The following is a 20,642-nucleotide window of genomic DNA, read 5'->3' on the forward strand; positions in this document are numbered from 1 at the left end:
TGAAGGAAAGAATGTGGGACCAAAAGCCCAGGCTTTGTGCCCTTGCTCTGCCACACCAGCAGGGTGGGTTTGGAACTCACTTTTCTCATCTGTAGAACAGGGAGGATGCATCCAAATGCCCTAGGGTTAGCAGGGCTGTGACAGAGCATGCGTGTGAAGTGCACACAGCAGGTTCTCAGTAAAGGTCTAAAAGCCAGGACACTCCTGGGCTCCAGGAAGCCTGGCCCCAGGCACAGCAGCCTGTGAGGACAATCCAGCTTAGGAATACTAAAGATTGGACTCGGAGAGGCCTGCTGGCTCTCGCACACCCAGCCCTGGCTTAGGGGGGCCAAGAGTCCCACATTCTGTCTCTAGAGCTATCCCCATCCTTGCACCTCCACTTTGCCTCCCACAGGTCTCGCTGATCAGCCTGGTGGCCAACACCTTGGGCTTCGCTGAGATGGGCCCCATCAAGTCACTGCGGACTCTGCGTGCACTCCGCCCCCTGAGAGCCCTGTCACGATTTGAGGGCATGAGGGTAAGAGAGGCTGCTGCCTCTTCCCACCAGGAAGGCAAAGGCATATGTTCTGGAGTCACCTAAGACTATCCCCCTCACTACCCACCAGGGCTTCCAGCCTTGGGGTTGGCCTCTTCCACCATCATGACCGCAGGGTCCACGCCCCACCCCACCACCACCTGTAGCCAGGGAGTTCAGTCAGTGGGGGTCTTGATAAGGGCATATGCTCTGGGGACCCCAGGAACTGAGCCTCCTCTCTGTCCCCTGGAGGTGGTGGTCAACGCACTGGTGGGCGCCATCCCGTCCATCATGAACGTCCTCCTCGTCTGCCTCATCTTCTGGCTCATCTTCAGCATCATGGGCGTGAACCTCTTCGCGGGGAAGTTCGGGAGGTGCATCAACCAGACTGAGGGAGACCTGCCTTTGAACTACACCATCGTGAACAACAAGAGCGAGTGTGAGTCCTTCAACGTCACTGGCGAATTGCACTGGACCAAGGTGAAAGTCAACTTTGACAACGTGGGTGCTGGGTACCTGGCCCTTCTGCAAGTGGTAAGTCCCAGAGAGAAGGGACTTCCTTCCTCTCACTGGCTGTCCAGCAGCACATGCCTTCACCCACGATGTGGGCAGGTGGGGAGAGTGAGGCTGGATCTTCACAATAGAGTCACAGTGCCCAATGGAGGCTAAGGACTTTCCAGGGACTTGGCCCCTTGGGAAGTCCCCAGACTTTCAGTTCTAGAACAGATGGTCTCATTCTCCAAGATGCGTGGCATGGGGCCAGGTCAGCACCGCAGCAGAGCCAGCCCCCAGCCACTAGTCAAGTTGACCTCTTCAGGCTTTCACTTTGGCAATGTAGCAGCACAGGTTAAAAACGAAAGACCACAGACTACCCAGAGCCTGAACTATTATCAAAATTGTAACTCTGGCCACCCTCTGTTATAAAAGGTAGTGTTAGCGCTTGTGTTGTTTAAAAGAATATGTGTATTTCCATCTTTGATGTGCAAGATGTGTGATATTTAAAAACGCACGCAGTCCTTCGAGAGTTTCCATTGATTTTGCAAGTGTGGTGGCTTCAGTGATTATACCACATGCCGTAAAATTAGCCTTGACAGCGGAAATGCAGTCAGAGCCATAATGCATAGAGTTGCAACTTGTTTGTCTTGCTATCCCAATCTCAAGTCCAGACACCTGTCTCTAGTCCCGAAAGCAGAGGAAAACTCAGTAGACTCTCACCTGCAAACTTTTTGCACGTCCGTTCACACCTCATCCGTTCACACCTCTACCGGTCCCTTAAATCCCAGCAGCAGTAGTCTCACAAAGACTCCCCTGCCAAACCCAAAGGGCTATCCATCCCCATGACTGTCCCTCTGAATGTCAGAACTTTGAAAGGAAAATCCCTCTTTGTACACTGAGAACTGCTCACCTTTCCAGACAGAACCACTCAGTGGCTGAAAAGAATTCAGTCACAAGCATCTCATAAACTTGGGTGGTCCCCAGCAGTCCCAAGGCATTTCCAGCCCTCTCTTTATAGATAAAGGCCTCCTGACACCGGGCCTGCAGTAACTTGCCTTCTGTAGGCAGCCTCAGCTTCCCCCTTTGCTCTACCTGCCTCATAAGAACTCTTAGACACCGAAAGTTTGTGTAGCTGAGCTGGTGCCTTGAAAGGAGGCTTGGGGCAGGATTGGATTTTGCCAAGAACACAAGTGAGACTCCACTGGGCATTCAGTCTCCCCACCAAGCATGCCTCTTGGGCTCTTTCTGAATCTGCATAGCAGCCCAGACTGGCGCAGACAATGGAGCCAGCACCAGGGCTCTGTCTCGTTCAGCCTCCCTCTTTAGCCCCTTGGTGTGGTGTGCTAGAGCCAGCTTGTGCCAGCACACAAGAGCTGAGTGTTATATTTTCAGTAATTTTGCAAGCTGGTTATTAAACGTGACCATTATAAAAAATTAAATTTTATAAACTTATAATTAACTAAATGATATTAAAACAAATGTAATAAATACTGAAAACTCATTGTTGCTTTTTATTATCTATGCTCTTGAGGTTGTTTCATCTATTGTATTAATAACTGGACAGTGGAAATACTATCACGCTATGCTCCTGCGCATCTCTTCCCAACTCTGTGTACAGTAACATGGCACCGGGAACTTGAAATTGACCATGGTGGGAATATTTACACCAGAGAAATTGATAAACAACAATCAGGGCTTTTTCTTCTTCTGGAAAGTCAGTTGTTAACCATTTACCAACACTTTGCTGGCAAAAGGACCCCGTTAAATACAAGGAAAGGTTGGGATTCTTCAGGGACTTCCTGTGAAAGTCCATGGAGTGGAAGCCACATGGTTCTGTGAGGCGCATGGCGGGGGGACCAGGTCGGCACTGGGGGTGACCTCAAGCCAGAATAGAGAGGCCAAGCCCCACTCTTCTGCCCCTGGCACCCACTGTCAGGACTCTGTTGTTTTAGAATCTGAAATGAATGTGGATCTGAAGGGCAGACCTCCTTCAAGCCGTGGCAAACTCTTGGGAGTGTCTACTCCCCTCCACCTCCAGCCCCAGTAAGGCCCTTCTCTGACTGCCCAGACAGCTGGACACTGCTGAAGGGGTGGGGTGAGGCTGCCTGCTTCTTGCTTCTTATAGGAGGCCCTTTCCCTGGCCTCATCTGTCCACACAGGAGCCCTAAGCAGCTCAGGCAAGATGCAGAATTAAATGAGTGTCTTCATCTTGTCTTTTCCTTCCAGGCAACATTTAAAGGTTGGATGGACATTATGTATGCAGCTGTGGACTCCAGAGGGGTAAGTTTCCCACCAAATCAGACACCTGAGACTCCTGGCTGCTTGGCCACCAGGGGACCAGTGTCCACATCCAAAAGCCCAGCCGTCAAGGGCAAGATCTCACGTGGCAACCTGGGGTTCAGCCTTTCTGGAATGCCCAGGCCTGCCCCTGGGGCAAGTTGCAAGGTCTCCCAAGAAGTCCCACAATTCTCATAGGTCTTTGAAATTAAACTCACAGTAGTTTACTGAACCTCCCCCAGGAGGATAGGGTGGAAGCAACAGAGATGCAAATCAAGTCTCTTCTTTGTTCTGCGCCCCACCCAATCGTCCTCTATACTCCAGGCTCCGAATGGCTCTGGCTAAAGCGACACACTGACGCTGTGCCCAGCATACCGGCTGTCCTCACCTGCCACTGTCCACCTTCTCATCTCTATCCCCACTGACCTCTGGCCTGGCTCTGTACACACACACACCCCTGGGCTGGTGACCTTCCTCTGGCCACACCCTCTCTCCCACAGGATGCAAACCCCAGCCAGCCCCTGCCTCTGCCCCTCCCGCAGTCTGATCCCGGGCCCCCCGTCTGCCTGACCTCACTGTGCGATTTCTCCCTCAGTACGAAGAGCAGCCCCAGTGGGAGTACAACCTCTACATGTACATCTACTTTGTCATTTTCATCATCTTCGGGTCTTTCTTCACCCTGAACCTTTTCATCGGTGTCATCATTGACAACTTCAACCAACAGAAGAAAAAGATACGTAGAGCACAGGCTCCCACCTGGGCTGGGCAGGGCAGGGCAGGGCTGGGTGCCGGGGCATCGAGGAGCCGTTCTGGCTCCAGGCCTCATCTCACCTTCCCTGTTGGGGACGGTCCTCTTCTTGCCCCTGCTGGAATCAGGCGGGGAGAGGGTGTGTCCATGGATGTAGCACGCCTAGGCCTGTAAGAATGTAGGAAGGAGCTCTAGTGGGGGCCCCACTCCTGCCGTTGTCTGCCTGAGAGACGAGGCTGCTGAGAGAAGCTGGGGTGAGGGCTGGGGCTGTTCACCTGGTCCGTGTTCAGAGGTTGTGGGTGGGGCCTGTGCAGAGGCCCAAGGTCTTCGTGGAGCCCCCTCGGAGGGGCTGTGACTGGCTTGCAGGCAAACCCAGGCAGAGAGGACTCCTGGGCTGGCTGAGCTGGGTGAAGGGGCCACAGGGGGGGATTGGATTTGCAGGTCACAAAGCCAGAGAGATCTCAAGGTGAATGGGGACAGGGACCCTGGATAAGCAGGTTTCGGGAAGACTCTCTGGTGCAGGATGGGGACATACTTTCTCCACCAGGAAAGGAAGCAAGGAGGAAGTTGACCCTGGCATCCTCACCAAGGAGGCAAAATCCCTGTGGCCTCCATGCCAGGGCCTCTGAGAACCCCCAAATGAGGCTGGTACCTGTCTCTCTGCACTTAGGGGGCCAGGACATCTTCATGACAGAGGAGCAAAAGAAGTACTACAACGCCATGAAGAAGCTGGGCTCCAAGAAGCCCCAGAAGCCCATCCCACGGCCCCTGGTGAGTTCGGCTCTGGATTCAAGGGGAGTGGGGAGGATCTTCTGGGGGCCCTGGGGTACTCCTGTGCCACACAGCCAGCCAGCAGGGCCTCTTCAGTCTTTCAGCCCATCCTAGGGGTATGCTCAAATGTCTGGCCACAGAGAGAGGCCTTAGCCTCATACAGACAGTGAGGAAGGCATGAGAAGGCTGCAGCGTCCAGGGGACTCTCCCACCCACAGGAAGCGCCCTGCCTCTGAGTAAGCCCCCTGCTTCCCTTCCAGGGCGCAGGCTCTCCCCAGGGAAAGCAGGGCAGGCTTCACAGCCCCCACCCCCATTCATAGCCTCATCCTTGGAGCCCCCAGAACAGTCAGGGAGCTGTACTCCAGGGTCCCCTGGTGAGTAGAGCCAGGAGCTCTGCAGAGCTGGAGCTCCTGCTAGGCTGACTCCTGTGCCCCCATCAAGCCATTCTCAAAAAAAGTGTGTGTGTGTGTGTGTGTGTGTGTGTGTGTGTGTGTGTGTGTGTTGGGGAACAGGGGGGAGGGAGTTCTCAAAGAAATTAGATGATGTTACCTAAATCACTAGCTAGTGAGTAACAACCCCGGTTTTTTTAATCCAATTCATCAGTTTCCTCTGATTCTTTCCTATTCACTATGCTTGGTTCTAGATTAGTGGGGGGGGGGGTGTTATTTATAATCTTATCTCTTCCCCAAAGTAATCTGGGCTGATTTACAATTAAAGACACATATAAATATAGTTAGTAGAATAAATAAAATCAATTCCATAAAAAGAGTGGAGAAAATATATTAATCTGAAGGCTAACACAATTACTAGGATTAAAGTTTAAATTTGACCTCGAGCCTTCAGACTGTGGGAACAGAAAGGGAAGCACAATGAGCAGTGTGCTAAGGTAGGGCAGGAGAAACCTCTCTCTACAAAGCCATCCGGGAAGGCCTCACAGAGGAGAGAGCCTCAGGGCTGAGCCTTGAAGCCCAGGGAGCTTTTCTGCAGGAGAGCCAGCTATTTCCCTCTGTGTGACTTCTTCCTCCCTGTGCACCATGGCAGTGGTGGGCTCTGGGCTCCCCAGCAGGTGGAGTGGGTGGCTGGGTGGGTTGTCAGGCTGCGGCAGCAGCAGGTGGCTTGCTGGCCGGCCTGAGGGCCCTGCTGAGCCCACCCCATGTGTCCCTCCTTTCAGAACAAGTACCAGGGCTTCCTATTCGACATTGTGACCAAGCAGGCCTTCGATGTCACCATCATGTTTCTCATCTGCTTGAATATGGTGACCATGATGGTGGAAACAGATGACCAAAGCCCTGAGAAGGTCAGCATCTTGACCAAGATCAACCTGCTCTTCGTGGCCATCTTCACGGGCGAGTGTATCACCAAGATGGCCGCCCTGCGCCACTACTACTTCACCAACAGCTGGAACATCTTCGACTTCGTGGTTGTCATCCTGTCCATCGTGGGTGGGTATGCAAGTCAGCTGGACAGAGAAGCCCTCCCCAGGCTAGGCCTCCCTCAGCCCTGGGCTTCTACTTTATGCCAAGAACAACACGAGCCTCCTTCATTCTTTTTCTCTGCATTTCTCACCCCTCCCCTCACACACACACACACACACACACACACACACCCCTCCAAGGAGAACTTGTCTGGGAAGGCCCACTTGGGCGAAAAGGGCCAACCTGGCGGAGGACCCAGCACCTGCTCCAGGCCCCACCCTCCAGAGGACCCAGGAAGCCAGTTCTCTGACTGCTGGGGGAGCCTCAGGGGTGAGTCTGGGGAAGGGAGTGGGCACGGCGAGGCTTCCTCACCCCCCCCAGAGGAAAGCGTGCACCCCAGAGGCTCACTCAGGAGGTGAGTCCCCCAGGATGGGAGGTAGGTGGCCCTCTAGGGTAGAAGCTGTCCGTAGGGTGGAAAATTCTGGAGTCTAACCACCAAGGTGTGTGCCAGGCCCCGTCAGATGTCACCCACTCATGCAGTTCACCCTGTAAAGTCAGCACCGAGGGAGGGAGATCATACAACTGGGGAGATGGTCCTCACTATGTCTGTTTGACCTCAGAGCCAAGATGCCTTTTCTTAATATAACAGCTTTATTGAGATATAATTCACATATCATAACGTTCACAGAAAATCAATGTAAAATTCATTTTGAAGTATACAATTCAGTGCTTTTCAGTGTATTCACAGAGCTCCACATTCATCACCGCTATCTAATTTTTCTTCACCCCAAATGAAACTCTACCCATTTAGTATTCACTCCCTCTCTTCTCCATTCCCTTCAGCCCCTGGCAACCACTAACCCAACATTTCCAGGGACTGCCAAACTGTTTTCCAAAGTGGCTGCACCTTTGTACAGCCCTGCCATCAAGGAGGATTCCAATTATTCCACATCTTCACCAACACTTGTTGTCTGCATTTTTTTATGGTAGCCACTCTGGTGGATATGACGTGGTATCTCACTGAGGTTTGGGTTGTATTTCTCTGATGTAATGATTCTAAACATCTTTTCATGTGCTTATTGGTCATTTGTATAATATACCTTCCTTGGAGAAATCTCTCTTCAAATCCTTTCACTGGCTTATTTATCTTTTTATTATTGAGTTGTAAGAGTTCTTTATATATTCTGGATACTAGGCCCTTTTCAGATATGACTTACAAATAGTATTGCTCCCAGACTGTGGGTTTTTTCATTTCTTGGTGGTGTCTGTTGGAGCACAAAAGTTTTTAATTTTAGTGAAGACCAATTTATTTATATTTTTTCTTTCATTGCTTGTACTTGGAACCCAAATTCTTGACCCTAGCCCCATGGGCCTCTACCCCCACTGGGGTGACTCTGACTTTTGTCTTTCTGCCATGTATGGCCTCGGCCTCTGGTCAATGCCAAGGTAATGCAGGGGCAGAGCAGGCACTGCTGTTGCTGCAGTGATGGACAGATGGGCAGAAGCATAAAGCAGGGTCAGGAATGCTGTAGGGAGGGGCCAGGCAGGGGTGAGGGTGAGATTGTGCCATATCAGACCAGACAGAAGCTTTAGAGAATGCAGGAACGCCAGCAGTAGGAATGGAACCACTAGGGGACAGTCTCAGAGGCTTTGGGAGGTGAAGCATGTACTTTGGGATCTTCTCCTGGTCCTGTGCTTGGCCATACCAGAGAGGCATTGTTAAGAGGTCAACTTGGAGCCAGCATGTCTGAGTCAAATCCCAGCTTCTCACTCACTAGGTGGCAACTTGGGTAAGTTATCTCACCTCTCAGTTTCCTCTTCTGGAAAATGAGGATGATGGTATCAGCTCACTTCCTAGGGTGACGGGAAGGATTAAATGAAATGATGGCTATAAAGTGCTCAGCTTGACAGTAAGCACTGGCCACATGTGAGCCAGTGGCATTATAAGAGGAGTCTGGAAACGGCACTTGGGCCAATATGAGACAAGTTTGTTTCACTCTTTCTCCTATAATTTATATCCATGCCCCTTAAAACTCCAAACCCAGGTAGTCATTCGAGACTCAGGGGTGAGGAAGCCCTGGCAGGAAGCAGAGTGGGGAGGGGATAGAAACCATCACAGAGAGGCTGAGAGAAGACCCTGAGGCATGTTGTGGTATCAAGGGAGGACTGATTTCTGGGCCAGTGTTTTCTCGCTCTTCAATGTGCACATAAATCATCTGGGCTTGTTAAAACACAATGGCTGGGGGTGGAGCTACGTTTCTAATAAGAACCCAGGAGATTTCAAGGCTGCTGGTCCTTGGACCATGCTTTGACTAGTGATAAGCAAAAAGGCCTGAGTTCTGGTCCAAGCTGGGCTTCCAGGGTGCCAAGCAGGCCCCCTTTGGCCTCAGAACCATGATGTGGACAATGGGTCCAGAACGGCTCTATGGTGCGGGTATGCCCTGAAGATTAAGGAACAAAGGGGCTGAGAAGGCACTTTGTAAAGGATGTAGGTCCTCATTTTCTGCATCATAGATGCAGAAATAGAGACTAAGAGAGGCAAGAGGAGGCAGTCCTAGCATGCCCAGTTGACCCAATCCTCCTGGAAGGGCCTCCTCTCCCTGGCTCCTTGCTGTACAGAGACCTGCCCACCCCCCCAGTGATGCTGGCTGGAGGGAGGACAGAGGTGCCCTCGGTGACCACAGTCCCTGTTGTTTCCCACAGGCACTGTGCTCTCAGACATCATCCAGAAGTACTTCTTCTCCCCGACGCTCTTCCGGGTCATCCGCCTGGCCCGAATCGGCCGCATCCTCAGACTGATCCGAGGGGCCAAGGGGATCCGCACGCTGCTCTTTGCCCTCATGATGTCCCTGCCTGCCCTCTTCAACATTGGGCTGCTGCTCTTCCTCGTCATGTTCATCTACTCCATCTTCGGCATGGCCAACTTCGCTTATGTCAAGTGGGAGGCCGGCATCGATGACATGTTCAACTTCCAGACCTTTGCCAACAGCATGCTGTGCCTCTTCCAGATCACCACGTCGGCTGGCTGGGACGGCCTTCTCAGCCCCATCCTCAACACGGGCCCCCCGTACTGTGACCCCAATCTGCCCAACAGCAATGGCTCCCGAGGGAACTGCGGGAGCCCGGCTGTGGGCATCCTCTTCTTCACCACCTACATCATCATCTCTTTCCTCATCGTGGTCAACATGTACATTGCCATCATCCTGGAGAACTTCAGCGTGGCCACAGAGGAGAGCACCGAGCCTCTGAGCGAAGACGACTTTGACATGTTCTACGAGATCTGGGAGAAGTTCGACCCAGAGGCCACCCAGTTCATTGAGTACTCGGCCCTGTCCGACTTTGCCGATGCCCTGTCTGAGCCACTCCGGATCGCCAAGCCCAACCAGATAAACCTCATCAACATGGACCTGCCCATGGTGAGTGGGGACCGTATCCACTGCATGGACATCCTCTTCGCCTTCACCAAGAGGGTCCTCGGGGAGTCTGGGGAGATGGACGCCCTGAAGATCCAGATGGAGGAGAAATTCATGGCGGCCAACCCATCCAAGATCTCCTACGAACCCATCACCACCACACTCCGGCGCAAGCACGAGGAGGTGTCGGCCACGGTCATCCAGAGGGCCTTCCGCAGGCACCTGCTGCAGCGCTCCATGAAGCATGCCTCCTTCCTCTTCCGTCAGCAGGCGGGCAGCAGCGGCCTCTCTGAAGAAGACGCCCCTGAGCGAGAGGGCCTCATCGTCTACATGATGAACGAGAACTTCTCCCGGCCCCTTGGCCCACCCTCTAGCTCCGTCTCCTCCACCTCCTTCCCACCCTCCTATGACAGCGTCACTAGAGCCACCAGCGATAACCTCCAGGTGCCGGTGTCTGACTACAGCCGCAGCGAAGATCTCGCCGACTTCCCCCCGTCCCCAGACAGGGACCGGGAGTCTATCGTGTGAGCCTCGCCCCAGCTGGCCAGGGCACACTGAGAGGCAGCCTGTTGCATTGTGGCAAACCTGAATGCAGTCACAAAGCAGCCTGGGCCTTCCTGGCTTTGAGCTCTAGGGGCAAGAGATGAGCCTCAGCCCCGCGGACGACGAGGCAGAGTTCCGTGGTGTCACGTGGGCAGCCAGAGCAGTTGAAAGAGCTGACCTTTCAGGACATCCTGTCCCTGAAGGCCCCACAGAAACCCGCGGCCTGGTCTGCTCAGGCAACGCCCAGGGGCTCTGAAAAGCAACTCCATCCCAGCTGCTGAGGCGAAATATAAAACTGAGACTGTATATGTTGTGAATGGGCTTTCATAAATTTATTATATTTGATATTTTTTTACTTGAGCAAAGAACTAAAGATTTTTCCATGGACGTCGGCAGCATTTCACGCTGCCTCTTCTTAACCCTGAACAAGAGCGTCTATGGAGCAGCCGGAACTCTGTTCTCGAAGCAAAAGTGCAATGCAGTGTGGCCCCCACAGGCCTTCACTGCCCCAACAGGGGCATGGGGACCCCTGCAGCTTGGGCTGAGGTGTCAGGAGGCCAGACACAGGCCACGGGGGCCCAGGGTCCCCTCAGGCAAGTGTCAGGCAACCACCTCTGCCCCCAGCCTAAGGGAGATAGGTCTCCCCACTGGCCCCCATGGATGGTGTCCTTGTCAGTGGGGCTAACACTGGCCTGTTGTCTCCAAGGTCCCATTTTTTCCCCTGTGTCTTTATGCAGGCCATCGTGGGATCAGTTCTACAAAAATAAAAAGCTTCCAGAGAGTGGCCTGGGTCCCGGGGCTGATCCAAGGCACTGACATCGCCTTTTCTTCCCCTCCCATAAAAGTATTAACCTTCACACCGAGGGGCACTAGGGGGCCAGCCCCACCCACAGCCTGGCACACTGCTTGTCCTTGCGGCCGGAACCTGGCAGGCCCTGCCCAACAGGCCAAGGGAGGAGAAGGATGAGCTTTGTGGGTGTGAGCCTGAGAAGTTCAACAGTGCTCGGCTGCGGTGGCCCCTCAGCCCGTCTGAAGAGAGGAACCTGTTGCCGTCTCCCAGGGCTCTCTCTGGACCTTCCTGCCTCTGACCGTGTGGAGAAGGGATTTCCGTGTGGTCCCCAGCCTCTCTCCAAACGCGTGGCCCGGGAGTGGGGAGGGCAGCTTGGCCCTGTGCAGGGAGGAGCCTCAGGGTGGTCGGGCCCAGTTCTCGTGCCCTGGGAGGGGGACGAACCACGGGCCCCTTTGGGAGATGGAGCCATGTGGCCTGGACCAGCCCCTCTGGCTCAGCCCGGGGTCCTGGTGGCACCCACACGCAGGGCCTCCTGGGGGCAGGGTCCAGGATGTCCCATAGGTCTTGTGAGAAGGCTTTTTCAGGGAAAAATACTTTTACTAGTCCAATTGCCCCAGGACCTCTTCAGCTGCTGACAATCCTATTTAGCATATGCAAATCTGTTAATGTAGAGAACAGCTGGCGGAGCGGGAACAGGCAGGGGCTCGGCTGCCCGATTCCCGCTCTCCAGCAGAGCCACCTCCGCCGGGCGTCCGCCGCACGGGCCACCTCAGTCTCACCCGCCCTCTCGGGCTGGCTGCTCCTAACCTACCTCGCCGAGCTGTCAGAGGGCTGGACGTTTGCGACACTCACGGCAGTGCTGAAGGGGGGCATTGCCAGCGCATACAGTATTATGTTTCTTCTTGTCACCCTATTTCCCTTGGTGGCAACCGCAGCCACCAACCCTCCCCACCCCCAGAGATTTCTCTTGTGTCCCCTTTGAGTCCAGTGTGGGACTCGGTTTTAACTGTCCCAGTGACACTTCTCTGAGTGGAAATCTTATTTTTGTAGATCTCTGTGCTTTGCTCTCAAGGCTTGGACAGGCGTGTGCCCGTCCTGGGCCCTCACCGCCCGCCGCACAGGCAGGAATGCGGTTGGGAGGCAGGCCGGGCTGCCAGCCCAGCTGGCCGGAAGGAGACTGTGGTTTTGTGTGTGTGGACAGCCCGAGAGCCTAGAGACAGGTGCCCAGGGCCGTCTGCAGACAGTGTGGCTAAGGGCAGGGACGAGCTAGACCCGACCCCTTAGCTTTTAGCATGGCTCTCATTTTATTTCCAGAACTGCACAGTGGCCAGCAGGAGGGGAGAAGAGGGTAGGAAGAAGGAGGGGGACAAGCATCAGTGCCAGCTGTTGTCTGAACTAATCAAGCACTTCTCACCAAACGTCGTGTATAAATAAAATACATATTTTTAAAACAAACCAATAAATGGCTTACATCGCCTGGTCTGGGCTCTGTTCTTGTGCTGAGATTTGACAAGGGTGGTGGCAGAGGCCCAAGGAGCCCGTGAGAAGGGCTCATCCTGACCAAGTCTGGAGAACAGTGGTGCTGGGGGCTGGGAGAGGGAGAGTCCCAGAACCGCGAAGGACTTGCGGTTATCTTCCCAGGAAAACGGCAGGGAGTGTGGGCTGGTCCAGGACGAGTGGGCGTGGGCAGAGCAGTCTGCCCCCCAGCAGAGGACACCCCGGTCCTGCCTTCTAGGACTCCCAGTCGGAGCCCTGAGGAGGGATGGACGGCACCCATGTGTCAAGCCAGGGGCAGGCGGAAGCCGTGGCTGCCTTGGACCTGTGACACCGGACACCGGCTTCCTCCTTGGTCCACGGCACCCCACCGCTGCAGCCAGCCCAACACTCGCCAAAGCGCGCTGCCAGCACGCGGAACCTCCTCGTGGCTCGGTCCAGCAGCGCCTTCTTGGTCCTCATCTTCTGTGTCCCCCAGCAGCGTTCCACTTGGTTCCAGCAGCCCTTTCTGGAATCCTCTCCTGCCCTGGCTCCTGTGGCACCACCCTCTCCAGGGTTTCCTCCTGCTTTGCTTTGCTTTGCTTTGCTTCAATTATTTTAGTCGTGGTAAAATACACATAACGGAAAATTTACCATCTTAATCATTTTTAACTGTACAGTTCAGTGGTATTAAATACATTCCCATTGTGCAACCATCACCACCACCCATCTCCAAACGCTCTTCATCTCGTAAAACTGAAATCTGTACCTAGTAAACTCCAACTCCCCACTCTCCCTCCCCTCCAGCCCTCGGAAGCCTCCGTTCTACCTTCTGTCTCTGTGAACTTGACGAAGTGCCTCGTATAAGTGGAATCATACAGTATTTGTCCTTTTGTGACTGGCTTATTTCACTTAGCATAATGTCCTCAAAGTTCATCCATTTTGTAGCATATTTTCTTCCTTTTTAGGAATTTTTTTCAGAAGCTTTTCAGAACTTTTCAGAATTTCCTTTCTTTTTAAGGCTGAATAATATGTCGGTGTATATATTTTGTTTATCCATTCACCTACGAATGGACACTTTGTTTGCTTCCACCTTTTAGCTATTGTAAATAATGCTGCTATGAACATGAGTGCACAGATATCACTGAGACCTTGCCTTCAATTCTTTGGGATATATACCCAGAAGTGGAATTGCTGCATCACATAGCAATTCTATTTTTACTTTTTTGAGGAATACTGTTTTTCACAGTGGCTGTACCATTTTCCATTCTCATCAACAGTGCACAAGTATTCCAATTTCTTCACATCCTCATCAACACTTGCTATTTTCTGGGTTTTTTTTTTTTAATAGTAGACACCCTAAGGGATTTGAGGTGGTTTTAGCTCATTGTAGTTTTAGCTGCATTTCCCTAACGATTAGTGATATTGAGCATTTTTTTCTGTGCTTATTGGCCATTTGTGTATCTTCTTTGGGGAAATTCAAGTCCTTTGAATTGGGTTGTTTTTTGCTGTTGAGTTTTGGGAGTTCCCTATATATTCTGGACATCAATCCTTTATCAGATACAGGATTTCCACATGTTTTGTCACATTCTGTGGTTACCTTTTTACTCTGCTGATACTGTCTTTGGTTACACAAAATGTTTTAATTTTCATGAAGTCTAAATTGTCTGCTTTTTCTTTTGTTGCCTGTGCTTCCTCCTGTCTCACCGAGTGTGCCCTTCCTGCTTCCTTTGGGAGAACGTCCTCCAGGGTCTGGCTAATGTTCAAGTTCTTTAGGCCCCGCGCCCTCTGCCAGGGAGAGCGTGGGAAACACACTCCCGTCCCCTCTGTGGCTTGGAAGAAGAGTCTTGAGTCTTTATCCCGAGCCCGGGCCTCTCCCTGCAGCCCCAGGCCAGCCTGTCCCGCTGTCTGCTTTGGGCATCTCCAGAGCTTTCAAGCTCCGTCCAGCATTGACTGCCTCTGCCTCACCCCAGGCCTGTCTGTGGAGGTGCTCCACGGGCCACCCTCCGCTGCTCCCTCACCCCTCACCTCCTTGGCCTCCTGGTGTCTTCAAATCCCACCACTGGGCTCCATCTTGTTGCCCTTCCTTGGTTGAAGCCAGCACCTCCCCTCATGGACACCACCAGGCCAGCTCCTTCCTCTAACCTCATCCCTTCCAAACTCTCCCCACTCTGCTACCAGAGAGCTATTTTAATCCAAGGTAATCACCCCCTGGACAAGACCACTCACTGGCCTCCTTTTGCCTCGGGATCAAGGCAAACCCCTCACAGGGCCTCCAGCCCTGCCAGCTTCTAACTGCACCTCGCTCCAACCCCTCAGAGGCTCGGCTCACCCTCCCCCAGCCGTGCCAGCTGCTGTTCCCCTACCCACAACACTCTTCTCCTTGTCACTCTGTCCTCAGGCCTCACCTGAACGTCCCTCCACTGAGAACCTTCCCTGACACCGACCAGCCCCTTCCCCACGACTGGCCCTGCTCCTGGTCCCTCCCCTGCCGCAGCACCCAACACCCCCCACAAACGCCCGAGGAGCTGGAACACGAGCAAACATGAGCCCTGATGTAATAGAACCCAACCTTTATTTCTGTCCCTCCCTGTCCGCTTCAGCTTTATTCAGTGGAGATCACCTTCCCCGGCCTGGATGAAAACCCAGGCAGATCCTGTAGCTTTTCAGCTCGGTCTGGAGTAAAAGAACAGCAGCCTACAGTCACTTTACATTGTCAGCCCGACCTAAGATGGTCAGAGACAGGGTGGCGGGGCGGCTTCTCCCCGACAGGCAGACGGTGCCCTGGCGGCAGCACACTCTGCAGTGGCCCCACTGCAGGCTCCCAGGCCGGAGTCAGACCACGCTCACCCGTCCCCTCGAGCTGCCTCGTCCTCTGTGTCTCCCACATCTGAGAAGTTCTCTGAGAAGCCTCCCGAAGCCCCCTCGCAGGCCTGGGTTTACAGGGTGGCACGCGCCCCCCACAGCCCTCCCCAGGGGAAGGCTACAGGGTCCTGGAAACAACACAGCAACGGCTCTTGCCAAAGAAACTGGCTCCTGGGCTCCCTCAGCCCCCTGCTCTCTCAGACCCCTTTTGACGTCCTCGCCGTGAATATGCCTGGCACCATGTCCTTGTCAACAGTCTTCAGAAGAGAGATGTGTGTGGTTGGCACCCTGAAACCTCCGGTATTGGTCCCTTGGTCAACACCGGGGCAGGGACAGTCCACCCCCAGCTCCTGTGACACTTGGTTAGTTGTCTTTCCCCAACCAGAGGAGAGCTTTAGCTTTTCAAAGCGCAGGTCACGGCCCAGAGAAGTAGGCTGCAACCACCTCTTGTAAAAAGAATATCCGAATTTAAATAGCAAGATATCCTGTGTGGAAAGGGCGAGCATTGTTTCATAAAACTATTGTTTCAGATATGCACAGAACTTGGGGGAGGGCCTGTGTGTGTGACCTGGTGAGTGGTGGAAAACGAATTTCTTATGAGGAATCCCAGTGAAAAGACTTGAAAAGCAACGCGAGGATGGGGCCCCTGTGCCCGTGACTCACCGTCACCCCCCCCCAGCCCTAGCTCGGCAGCTGGCACGTGCTAGTAGGGCAGTGGCGGGAGGGGGGTGTGAAGGGAGGAGAGGGTCCGAAGCTGCGACCCCACCATGAGCTGTGAAGGGGGTCAGGTCTCCTCTCACACAAGCTCCAGGGACACTATCTCCTCGGTTTGGGCCAGCGAGGTGGCTTCCCCCTTGTCCGTGAGGCCAAGGCTTGGAGTTGGGGGTTTTGGCCCCTTGGGTGGGGTCTTCCCTGGCTGCCTGAGGTGGGCCTCGCCCGCTAGAGATGTGGGCAGCTCACCTGGGGGGAGCCGCGAGGGGCAGGGCCGGGCTGAGAGGAGGCCTGCACTTGCTGCAGTGCCGCAGCTGTCACTGGGCACTGGGGGTGAGGCTGGGGTCCAGGCAGCGGGTGGCTCTGTGAGTGACGGGCGCCGGCTCCTGTGTCAGAGGGAAGGCACGCAGCCCAGATCTCAGCCCTTGGCAGGCAGGGAGATGCTCCTGCACAGACGTCAGCTCTCACCCTCGGGCCATGGCGTTGGCAGCTCCCCACCCGCGTGCCAGCAGCTTCTCCACCGGCAGCTCTGACAGCCACGAGACTTGCATCCAGAAGGTTGGACAGGCCCGGGGACACAGGGGCCAGGCACTCCTACCAGCGGAGACAGCAACTGAGAGCAAGGCAAGGGCATGGCGGAAGATGCCAAAGGGCAGCCACCAAGCGGCTCAGGGAAGCTTCCAGAACTAGTGTCTCCTGGCCCTGGCTGCTTCCCAGGGTCTGTCTGTGCTGGCACGGTGCCTCTGCACCCCACCACTGCTCTGAGCACTCTGCGACTGCCAGCCCAAGGGCTGTGCAAAGCCAGGCCAGGCCTGTTTGTTCACAACACGGTTCGCAGCCCCTCCCCGGTGCCTGGCCCAGATGAGGAGTCAGGAATGTTTGTAGAAGAAACACATCAGTGAGCCAATTCACTCTCTGCTGGGGTCCCCTGGACCCTCTCCCCCATTTGAACCTTTCCTGTCCTCTGAAGTCGCCTGCCCTTTTCTCACCAGCAGTTCTACCCTCCACTCTTTCTTTTTCTGGAAGGAGGTCAGACCCATGGCCGTTTGAGAGTGTCACCCAGATGGAAAAGCACATGCAGATTCACACACATGCACTCCTGCACACGCAAGGCGTGGAGGCTGAAATTAGGGTCTGTGTCCGGGAGGAGGAGGAGGGGCACAGGGAGATGCCTGAAACCCCAGGAATGAATCTCAGGCTTCCTGTCCCCAACCCCCTCGGGTCAGGGGCCTCAGGGCATTCCAGGGACAGAGACAGGCACACAGGCCAAAGGGGAGTCAGAGGGTGGCCAAGGGACTTGTTCAGAAATAATGCTAAGGCTGGCAGCTGCCAAGCTCCATCTGGGGGGGACCCCAGAGGGACCCCAGGGGCCCATCAAGAGGCACCACCCTCTTGCGGGTATCCCAAGCCGGCCTGAGTGGCAGGGGTCGGGCAGAGCCAGCCTGAGCCCAGCACGTGTAATGACCATCCTGACAAGCACTTCCTCCCATGCCAGCTCACGGGGCTGGCATCCCCGGGCAGCTGCCAGGCACCTGCTGCCGGAGAGAAAAGCCCCATCATCCCAGCCTTTGTGCAGAGATAGGCCAGCTCAGATTCCAGAAAGGCATGCGAGGTCAGAGCAGAGCCCCTTCCCCGGATGTGGGCTGACCGGCCAGCGGTATGTCCTGTCCTCCTGCTGCCCTGCTCCGTGCCAGCCGCTGTGCGGGGCAGCGCGTCAGGGGGCGTGTGCTCGGGTAGATACTAGGCACGACCGGCCAGGGCTGAGCTTGCCTCCGGTATTTCTGCCTGGAGCTGTCTCTCCTTGGGGACCATCTGCCTGCCTCTCACCTCTCAGGCGGCACCCTTTTTCCTGGAGGGCTGGGGACCAGGCCTCTCCTGCATGCGAGGCTATAGGAGTTGCTGCAAGGACAGGGGAGGCAGGGAGGGCTTGCCCAAGAGGAGAGGCTGGTTTAACAGAGATAATTGGGCCTCCTGTATCCTGTATCAATCCATCACATTTATAGCCTTCACTCCAGACAGGAGACAGCGAGGAAATGACAAAAGCCAATAAGGCCAATAAATAAAGGGTAATGGAATAACCAGTATGTGCAGCCATTCCCTGCGCCCCAGAGCCAGCAGCAGGGCCCAGCCCCTCCCTTCTGTCCTGGCTTCACCCACAGGCCCCAGGAGGCAGTTAAAGCCACTCAACGGCCCCCACAGGGGTGCCCGGCTGGATTTCCAGCTGCTCAGGCCAAAACCTGACATTGTCCTTGCCTCCTCTCTTTCTCTTACATCCCACATCCACTTCGGCAGGGAGTCCTGTTGGCTCTGCCTTTGAAATATAGCCCAAGTCCAGCCGCTTCTCAGCACCTCCACTGCCACCACACTGGTCTGGGCCACCGTCATCCCTCTCCCGGATTCCTGCAGTGGCCTCCTCACTGGTCCTCGCCCCACCATTCTCCACACAGGGGCCACCTGGGGCTGCTGAAATCAAGTCAGATGACACCACTGCATGCTGGGAACCCTCCAGAGGCCCCATGGCACCCTGGGTCACAGCCCGCACCCTGCCGGGGCCCTCCACGATCCGGTCCCTGATCCAGCCCCACGCCTGTCAGAGACCCTCCACAAGCCGTCTCTTGATCCACTTCAGCTGCATCAACTCCTTGCACGTCCTGGCTGTCCTTGCTGAGCCCTGGCCTAGTGCTGAGCCCTGGCTGTCCCCTCTGCCTGGTACTCTCCCCTGGGACTGGCCTGACTCACCTCCCTCCTCTTCCGACCTACCAGTGACCCTCCTATTTTCCACCCCTTCCCAGCCTACTGGTTTTATTTTTAAATCAGGTTTAGGGAGGTGTAATTTACATACAATGAAATTCACCCCTTTTAAATGTGCAGTTTGATGAGTTTTGACAAATATATAAGCAGTATAGCCACCACCATAATCAAGATACTGAGCATTTCCTATCCCCCATTCCTGGCAACCACTGATCTGTTTTCTGTTCTGATCTGCCCTTTCTGGAAAGTTTGTACAAATGGAGTAATGCTTCCGCGCGGCCTCTGTGCCCGGCTGCTTTTGCTTAGCGCAGTTCATCCGCAGCGCTGCCTGCAGCAGGTTGCTCCTGTTTACGCTGACTAGTTTCCCATCATGTGGACTGCTCTGGCCTGTTTTCCACTCCATAGTTAGCGGACATTTGGGGCGCTTACAATGTTTTGCTGTTATGAATAAAGCTGCGATAAACATTTGTGTACAGGTGTTAGTGTGGGCTTGTGATTTTATCTCTTGGGCTAATGCCTAGGAGTTGAATTTCCGTGTTATGTAAGTAGTGTATCTTTAACTGAAATTGTCAAACTGTTTTCTAAAATGTGTGTTCACTCTTCATTCAGCAATGAGAGTTCCAGGTGCTCTATATTCGTGCCAACATTTGATATTGAGGCCAGGTGCGGTGGCTCACGCCTGTAATACTAGCACTCTGGGAGGCCGAGGCGGGAGGATTGTTTGAGCTCAGGAGTTCAAGACCAGCCTGAGCAAGAGCGAGACCCCTGTCTCTACTAAAAATAGAAAGAAATGATTTGGACAGCTAAAAAATATATAGAGAGAGAAAATTAGCCGGGCATGGTGGCGCATGCCTGTAGTCCCAGCTACTCGGGAGGCTGAGGCAGTAGGATCGCTTGAGCCCAGGAGATTGAGGTTGCTGTGAGCTAGGCTGACGCCACGGCACTCCAGCCCGGGCAACAGAGTGAGACTCTGTCTCAAAAAATAAAATTAAAAAAAAAAAACATTTGGTATTGTAAGTCTTTTTTCTTTTCCTTTAACTTTAGCTGCTCAAGCAGGTGGGTCTTGTAATTTTAATTTGCATTTCCCCGATGACTAATGATGCTGAGCATCTTTTCACGTGCCATTTATCTTCTGTGGTAAAATGTCTGCCACTGTTTTTAAGGAACTCTGAACAATGCTCGTACACTTATTGCATCACTGGAAGGATCAGGACTCTCTGTGAAGGGGACAATTTCCGTTGCTGCGTGATCTGGGAAATCTGGCCTTGGTGTTCCTGTCTCCACCTCCTCCTCTGTGAAATGGGGACAATAACAGCACTCACGTCCCAGAGTGGTGTGAGGGCTGTAAAGAACGTACAGTAATCCTGGGTATACAGTGAGCACTTAATAAATGTCCAGCACAGTGATAATGATGACTAACCACCATGTGACTTGCTCGTGTCAATCCCATTTCCTTCTTCAGAGCCCTGTGTTTCCATCTGCAAATGATTGTGGGGGGCGGGGAGGACTGGATGGTCTCTAAGTCCTGTCCACAGTAGATCCACTGAGTTCCAGAGCTGCTCTGTTTACCAACACACCTTTCAGGTCCCTTCCACCACCCGGGGGCTCCCCTGCAACCACCCGCCCACGGGACACAGAGTCACGCACACAAGGCAGCAGGAAGCTCAGCCCCTACTCCTGACCCAAAGAAGGGCCTGGGGCCCAGCTTCTCAGGCACCCATGAGAGGGCCAATGAGAAACCGGAAGGACCAGCGGAGATGGAGGAGACGGGAAGAGTTGGGAAGGGCAGGTGGCACCAGGCAAGACCGACAGGTACTGGGAGGCTGGGGAAAGCCGCGTGGCCTCGCAGGGCCCTCTCCTGCCCCCGGGACTGGGC

The 20,642-nt window shown here is 54.2% G+C and overlaps 2 protein-coding genes across 2 annotated transcripts in view; one reads left to right on the plus strand and one right to left on the minus strand.

The window, feature by feature from the left end:
• The window catches only part of SCN5A (sodium voltage-gated channel alpha subunit 5), a 96,004-nt gene extending 83,564 nt beyond the window's left edge, over positions 1-12,440 (plus strand). The window contains exons 22-28 of the mRNA XM_045536507.1: positions 395-517; positions 767-1,048; positions 3,236-3,289; positions 3,882-4,019; positions 4,701-4,805; positions 5,977-6,247; positions 8,924-12,440. Of these exons, the coding sequence (XP_045392463.1) occupies positions 395-517; positions 767-1,048; positions 3,236-3,289; positions 3,882-4,019; positions 4,701-4,805; positions 5,977-6,247; positions 8,924-10,161 (2,211 nt within the window). The 3' untranslated portion in view covers positions 10,162-12,440. The remainder of the gene's footprint in view (positions 1-394; positions 518-766; positions 1,049-3,235; positions 3,290-3,881; positions 4,020-4,700; positions 4,806-5,976; positions 6,248-8,923) is intronic.
• Positions 11,867-20,642, minus strand: part of EXOG (exo/endonuclease G) — a 47,879-nt gene continuing 39,103 nt past the window's right edge. The window contains exon 6 of the mRNA XM_045536491.1: positions 11,867-13,046. Within this exon, the coding sequence (XP_045392447.1) occupies positions 12,747-13,046 (300 nt within the window). The 3' untranslated portion in view covers positions 11,867-12,746. The remainder of the gene's footprint in view (positions 13,047-20,642) is intronic.

The sequence above is a fragment of the Lemur catta genome, chromosome 1 (assembly GCF_020740605.2).
Source record: "Lemur catta isolate mLemCat1 chromosome 1, mLemCat1.pri, whole genome shotgun sequence".
Taxonomy (NCBI): domain Eukaryota; kingdom Metazoa; phylum Chordata; class Mammalia; order Primates; family Lemuridae; genus Lemur; species Lemur catta.